Source organism: Galeopterus variegatus, unplaced genomic scaffold, assembly GCF_000696425.1.
Source record: "Galeopterus variegatus unplaced genomic scaffold, G_variegatus-3.0.2 Scaffold8041, whole genome shotgun sequence".
NCBI lineage: Eukaryota > Metazoa > Chordata > Mammalia > Dermoptera > Cynocephalidae > Galeopterus > Galeopterus variegatus.
In genome coordinates this window covers 13,458-20,858 of record NW_007734152.1, presented here as the reverse complement: position 1 = coordinate 20,858, position 7,401 = coordinate 13,458, and the positions used below count along the sequence as shown (strand labels likewise).

Genomic DNA, 7,401 nt, shown 5'->3' with positions numbered 1-7,401 from the left:
CTGAAGTAAATCCAAGCTGAGATCGTACAGCTAGCCTCAGATTTTCCAAAACAGAAGCCTGTAATAATAAGAAAAGATCGTAAGATAGCTAACAACAAGGTATTAAGATGCAAGACACCCTTCTCTTAAAAATGTTTTGTGGCTAAAAATTCTACTACTCGTTATCAGGGTCTATGGAAGACATATTAAGTTATCTCACCTATACAGGTTCATCCCACTATAGAATCTAATCTATAACTTGAATCACTGCTCACTGTGTTTAAGATTTTTTGGAGGGACAGCTTGTTGGTATGGAAATCAAAACCCTTGACCTCAGTGTTACCAGCACCATGCTGTAACCAACTGAGCTAACTGGCCAGCCCTGTTTAAGATTTTCTTGAAACTTCATTTTTTATAGACAACTTTAATATTTAATGTCAGTTTTAAGTTATTTTGTTTTAAAATCTCACACAGTAATCCAATCCTAAAGGCGTATCAAAGATAGAAAATAAAATTATTTGATACTTCTACAACTAGGAAGGTAGAAAAATCTCCAACACAATTCACTAAGTGACTTAAGGAATATGAAAACCAGGTCCTTATCTGTTTTTTTTTAAAACATAGAACAAATTAGACTTGATTTATAAGGCTGAAACTTTCCAAAACATGTCAAAATTGGTTCTCAAAAGATTTACTGAATGAATGGATACTGAGGATTTAATTATATTGCCATAAATAAAGGAATTAATAAATTTGTTATACAGCACAGAAAATAAAAAACAGGAAAGCTAAAAAAAATTTACTTGTTTATAGCACTACACAATAGTATACAGACATTTGGATTTCTTCTCAACCTTTATTAAGATTTTTTTCTTTTTTTTTTTGACCACTGGTTGGTATGGGGATCTGAACCCTAAACATGTTTTACTTTCTACAGTTTAGTATTAAATATAAAATACCGTCATCATTCTTTGAAACCTGGTGATTTTTAAGTAGTACATATGGAAAATAACCTTAAAAAAAAAAAAAAAAAACTATAGCATTTACATAAAGTAGTCTTTAAGCTCCACCTAGTGGTTATAAAAAGGAGTATTCAAACTTGAAACAGCTTTTATCAACCTGGCATTTAGTGTATTTAAAATAGAGTATTTCCAAACGATGGTAGTTTCCCTCTGCTAAAACTCAGGCCTCTTTCTTTTACCCTCACAGAAAAAAGAAGTGAATAGAAAATGGAAGATGTGAAGCTTATGTTTTCCATCTCTGGGACTGGTATTGCAATTATTTGTGATTTCCATATAGGCCTTTCCACAGTGCTGGGAACATAATTCACGGAAAGCTAAGAAGATATTATCATAGAAATATTTCATAGTCTAGCTTTAATAAAACACAGACTGTCAATAAGAAATTTGGGTATCAGCACACATGGAATTGTTATGCAAATAAGAAATATTTTTCACCAATTAAGAGGTATCTAAATTTAGAAAAACAAAACAACAAAACAAAAACTACTTGTTCGCATCCCTAATGAACTTCATAGATTTGGTACTCAGCATTCAAGTTGTAAGGCTCTGTGTGAGCACTATGTTATTATATCCAGCAATGAACAAAAGTCTCTTCAGATATCCCTCTATGTTATGCAGCTATCGCCAGCAAGGTCAAAAATGCCTTCGGCATACTTTAATGCCAACTTTAATGTTATAGTTTATCATAGTGAGGTGAAGCTCTCTACTTAGTTAAAAAGTCTGTTTAATTAAAAGGTTGCCAATCTAAGATTCTATGAGGAGACTTTAAGAATGTTTTGGAAATAATTTTTTTTGTCTTTTGTCTTTTTTCCGTGTCTGGCAACGGATCGCAACCCTCAGTGTTGCCCCCGTACCGGACCGGGGACCGGCAACGGGATTGCAACCCTCGGTGTTGCTCCCGCGCCTCGCTCAGCCAGTGAGCGGGAACCGGTCTGTATGTGGGATCCGAACCCTCGGGCGGGAGCGCCGCCGCGCTTCCCAAGCGGCGCACTATCCAGTGCGCCACCGGGCCGGCCCTGGAAATAATTTTTATATACTTCTTCAGTTTACTCAGAAAGCATTTTTATTTTGAGTGAGATAGTAAATTACAAGATTATTTTTCTTTTTAAAAACTGCTATGGAAATTTAATAATTTGTTACAAAAAGTTTCAAACTTGAGAGTTTTACTCTCATTAATGAATAAAATCTAGCTTACTATTCATAAACACATTTTATTTTTAAATGCTGTTGAAGTAGAATTCTCACACAACATTAATCTTAGGGTCCTTGTCTTACCTTACATACAGGCATAGATTTCATTTTAAGAGGTACTGACATAGAGATCATAAATTACAATATACCTGATTAGGCGAACAAACAGGAAAGTCTTCAACTGGTGGTATTAAACCCTGAGCGATCAATTGTCCATAAGAGGGAGGGGCTTCTCTTCTTAACAATTCTGCTTCCACTCTTGACAACTGTGTTTCAAAAGACCTTCGAGAACAGACGGTGGCAAAAAACAGTTAAAAAAGGGGGCAAGGCAAAACAATAATTTTCAACTCGTAGTAATTAAAACAATCTATGAGTATAGCTGATCATTTTTAAAAGTTAGTCATTCAACGAATATTTACTGAATATTTACTGAATATATGTAGGTATAACCTACATATAACCTACATATAACCAACGAATATTTACTGAATATATGTAGGTATAACCCTACATTGGGAATACAAAGATGAAGCAGTCTGCCTGTCTTCATGGGGCTTTACACTAGTAGAACCCTAGGTCACTAAGTTTTAATAAATTGGAAATCCCTTTATAATACTAGAAATAAAAATACTAGATTTTTAATCCCCGAAGAATATGCGGTTGGGCGGGGGGCAGACTTTAGGTGACAATATTTGAAAGTTCTCAGGAGATGCTTTATTCATTACATCCAATGCATTTATTTGTCAGATAAGAACGTGAAATGAATCACAAAAACTTTTTAGGATAGCTGGTTCTTGAACTCAGGACCTCTGACTCTTCATTGTGCTCTTTTGTTGCAATGTGATAAATTTTCTGGCCATTTTTTCTTGCTCAAAGAAAAGATGCAGCGATTATTATAATACTGTCATCTGTGTGCCATCTTAGCTGTCTGGTAGGTAAAGTTCTTTGTTAAATGTATTATTTGTAACTAACCTGGGAGTGAAGGTCATTGTCTCCCCAACAGCCTTCTGGGGACCTGACATTAACTTCCCACAGGTCCAAGTTATCCTGCATCATGCTGAAAACTACTGTCTCGGAAAGTCATTCTTTAATAGTTAACTGTTTCTCAACGAACTAAGAACTCTGAAGTGTGGCTCTTACTGAAGTCTACAGCATGACATTAGCCTTGTGCCCCAGTCTTATCTCCTATTAGTCCTTCATAAGTGTCTTTGGCTCCAGATAAGTTGAACATGTGCTCACTCTAAGCACTGCTGGGCATTCCTACTTCTATTTTCCTTTTTCTTTCTTTCTTTTTTTTTTTAACTATAACACCTTTTTCCTATCTACATTCTACTCATACATTTCATTGGCACCTCACCAATTAAAGCCTTTCCACATCCTCCCATTAGATAAGGTACTTTTGACTTTTATTCCAGTTAGTTTTACAGTTCTTACAGAACTTATACTCCTGTCTTCTTACTCCCATGCACCAATTCTTTCCTCATAATTGTAAACTGCTTGTGCTATTATTCACTTTTCTATTCACCTGTATAGTGCTTTGAACACAGTTCTCAAATATCTGGAATTGTTGAATTGATATGAGGGCACTTCAAAAAGTTCATGGAAGGATTCGTAATATCTTTTCTTCTTGAAGTATTGTTTTTTAATTCTATTTTCCATAAACTTTTTGAAGTATCCTTGTACTTATAAAAACACAGGGTAAAAAACTACAACTGAGAGTTGAAGCTTACAAAATTCTGATAATACAGATTAATCTGAGAACAGGAGCTGGTAAATATAAATTGGCCTTTCTCGCATCATAACTAAGCATTAGTTTGTAAAGTTTTTAGCCTTTTGAGTCTTGGGCTTTTCACACTAGTCTTATAAATCATAAACAATATTTATCCATTTATAAACTAATATAAAATAAAAATACATTGCTAATCATTAAAGTAGTTGTTTAAAATATTTGGGCCATGCTTTTACTGTACAGAGCAAAACCACTATCGTTTTGTTTTGATACTGACCTTCGTTCAAACATTCTCAGAGAATAAAGCTTACAAGTACATCCCAGTGCAATGACGAGTAACAAGCCACAAATAAGGCTCCCTATGACGGCTGCAGTTATGACTCTGGTAGGCACAATTACTGGGCAGTTCTCCTCATCGCTCCCATCACCACAGTCATCTTGAGAATCACATACCCAGCTTTCAAACACACAACGATTATTTTTACAATGAAAATTTCCTGGCTGGCAAAAGAAGCAGTTTTTTTCATCTGATCCATTTGGGCAATGATTCTGATAGTTGCAGCGATCAGAACGAGGATAACACACACCATTTCGGGAACATGGAAATTCTTCCTTTTGGCACATGGTACAATTGATTTCATCCCTTCCATTTGGGCAATGCCAATATCCATCACAACGCTGCTGCTCAGTATAACACCCCCAGTTACCTCCGCAGGGTATTTCCCATGGCAAACAGAAGCCATCTACTTGGTAAGTAGCATTAAATCCCCTTGCAGCGTTCACTTTATCGGCACAAAAATGTACCCTTATCTGTCCAGAAGAAGAAACAACTGTAAGAGGTGCATGAGAATCAAAAGCAGTTAACACACGCAGAAGCTTGTGTGGATTTTCCTCTAATCCATCATATATTTTGACATAGTCACCATAACCAGTACCATCAAGTTTAAAGTCAGTGAAGCGCAAAATGACTTTACGATGATCACCAGTGTCTATTAACCAAGTGCAATTGCTTCCAGGAGGATAAAAGTCTGGATAATTGGGAGAATTGAAAGTACCATAAAAATATTTTAACCATTGCCCACAAGTTGGCACGTCACAGTCTATCTCATCTCCTAGGTCGAGGCAGTCAATGTTCCCATCACATTTTAAGGATTCAGGGAGGCAAGTGTAAACTTTGGTGAAACGGGAAAGACACTGGAACTGGTTGTAAGCACAGGGCTGAAAAGCAGCAGCTGTTGGAGAATTAGCTTCCTTGGCACAGATCTCTTCATCAGAACTATCTCCACACTCATCCATGTTATTGCATTTCCAGGCTTCTGGTATACACTTTCCATTACCACAACGAAACTGATCACAAGAACAGTTTGGTTCCTCAGATTTCCCTGGGAGGATGTGGATAGGAGAGAGACGGAGAGGGAAGCAGAAAAAACATACTCCTCAAAAGATATATAACAGCAAGTGGTATTTTCATAATAAACAATTAGGCCCAAGTGATAGGGGTTAAAATAACCTTATTTTAAAAAATGGGTTAAGTTCTAATGACAAAGTAGTACTGGCACATCAATTACTCAATAATTCGATTTATTGAATGCTCATTACTTGTTCCATAAAGCTCTTTGTATTTTGATCTAAAGGGAGAAGGGACCAATTCTGCTTTTGCAGACAGCTATTTTACTGCAGAACATTTAATAAAATGATGTAAGATACACAAGCCAATAAGACATATTGCCTAAGAATTTTAAATAACTCTTTCATAAACACCATTAAAACAATGATAGACATTTTTTAATGAAGAAAAATTTATCTACAACAATCACCTGTTCAAATAATTTTTTCATAATGTTCTGTAGTTCTTGTCTCTCTCTATACGTATGTATACATAAATATATATATATATATACATACACACACAATTTTGCTATATACATGATAGTGTATTTTGCAAGCCCATTATTTAGACTCAAACTTTTGCCAAGACTATCATAAGATCAACTTTATACTGTTTATAATGTTTCATGTAATCATAAAACAGTATTTCTAATTTATAATTTCTATTGTTTTAACATGACTGCAAAATACTACATGAATCTGAGCTAAAGGTACATACATTTATTCATCAAAATAAAAGGAAGGGGACAAAAAAATTGAGGTGCTTACAGAATTCTAATTACCTTTGTATACCATACTAAATATATAACAATAATGAGGTAGGGAAAGGCAACCAAACAACATTAGATTCCTGCAGTACCCAAATTGACAATTTGGGGCCAGTACTTACTTTTCATCAACAACTTATTTATCAGTAAATAGGTGATAAATAGGTAATTAAATATTACCAAGACCTTGTTTTTAAGAAAAAAGATAAAAAGCATATGTTTGCTAAAGGAGACTATGTAATCTCAAAAGATGCAAAATAATTTTTAGCAAAAAAATATACATAACTCTAATGCTCTGGATTATTCATTTTTGTATAATCTGGTCACCTTTTTTTGGATACAGTTGAAGAAAAGCAAAAGATAACTTTTCTTTTTCTGAGACTAAACTATGAAGATGAAACTGGTTATGCTTTATTTTTGAAGGTGTAAAAACAATGGTAATTCACACACAAAAAATATATTCTAAAGTAACTTTCAGGATATGGGTAAGCACTTGAGGGAAAAAACTACTTGCAACATAAAAAAATGCATTTTAAAAATAAATGCATTCGAGATGTTTAGTTTTTGAAATTAATTATTTTATTAGGATTATATAAAACATCCTTTGGAAATCCAGCCCCAGACCACCTGATTTTAGCATCTAATCCTCAAACTCAGCTGCCTTGAGGGCCTAGTCATAATTAAATGGACGTTTTGAAATTAGCTTCAAAGTGACTGAGCAGTTAAAAATCATAAAATTCGGTTCAATATTTTTCTTATTACTTAAAAACACACCTGAAAAATATGCCAGTCTGAAACCCTTTCTAGAGATGCTGTCGTCTGAATGAAACCTGATCCAGACATGATCTTGTGAAGAGATATATGGAGGTGGAATTGTGGAACCACAAGCTCTGTAACTTTCAATATTCTTGTATGTTTCTATCGTCAACCAGTCCAAACTGCATCTTCTGGACCCTTGAATATCAAAATCCTGAAAACTATACACACACAGAAAAGTTATGAAAGACTATTAATAAAGTAATTTTGGAAAAAAATTCATAATAAGAAAATGTAACTGAGGACATTATTATAAGCCTCCATACATTCACTGGTTTTCCTGAATTTTCCAGGCCTACGATCTTATCATCAACAAATAATAATACCACTTCTGTGTTCCTAATATTTGTATCTCTTTTCCAGGTTCCAGAACCTTCACATTCCTTCTGCATAAGTAATACCAGATTCCAAAATAATGCTAAAAAAACAGGTGATAGTTGGCACCTTTTTCTTTTTCTTCTCCATGTGTGTTTATTTAGGAAAGACCACTTCTAATTCAAAATATCCT

At 34.6% G+C, this 7,401-nt stretch overlaps 1 protein-coding gene across 1 annotated transcript; it reads right to left on the bottom strand.

Annotated features, from left to right (window-relative positions):
• Positions 1 to 4: 4 nt before the first annotated feature.
• Positions 5 to 7,054, bottom strand: LOC103608130 (low-density lipoprotein receptor-related protein 12; the record flags this gene model as incomplete). The annotated part of the gene is made up of 4 exons (XM_008592574.1): positions 5 to 58; positions 2,342 to 2,474; positions 4,199 to 5,303; positions 6,852 to 7,054. Coding segments are annotated over 4 exons (1,495 nt in total), but the record flags the coding sequence as incomplete, so codon positions are not given.
• Positions 7,055 to 7,401: the final 347 nt, after the last annotated feature.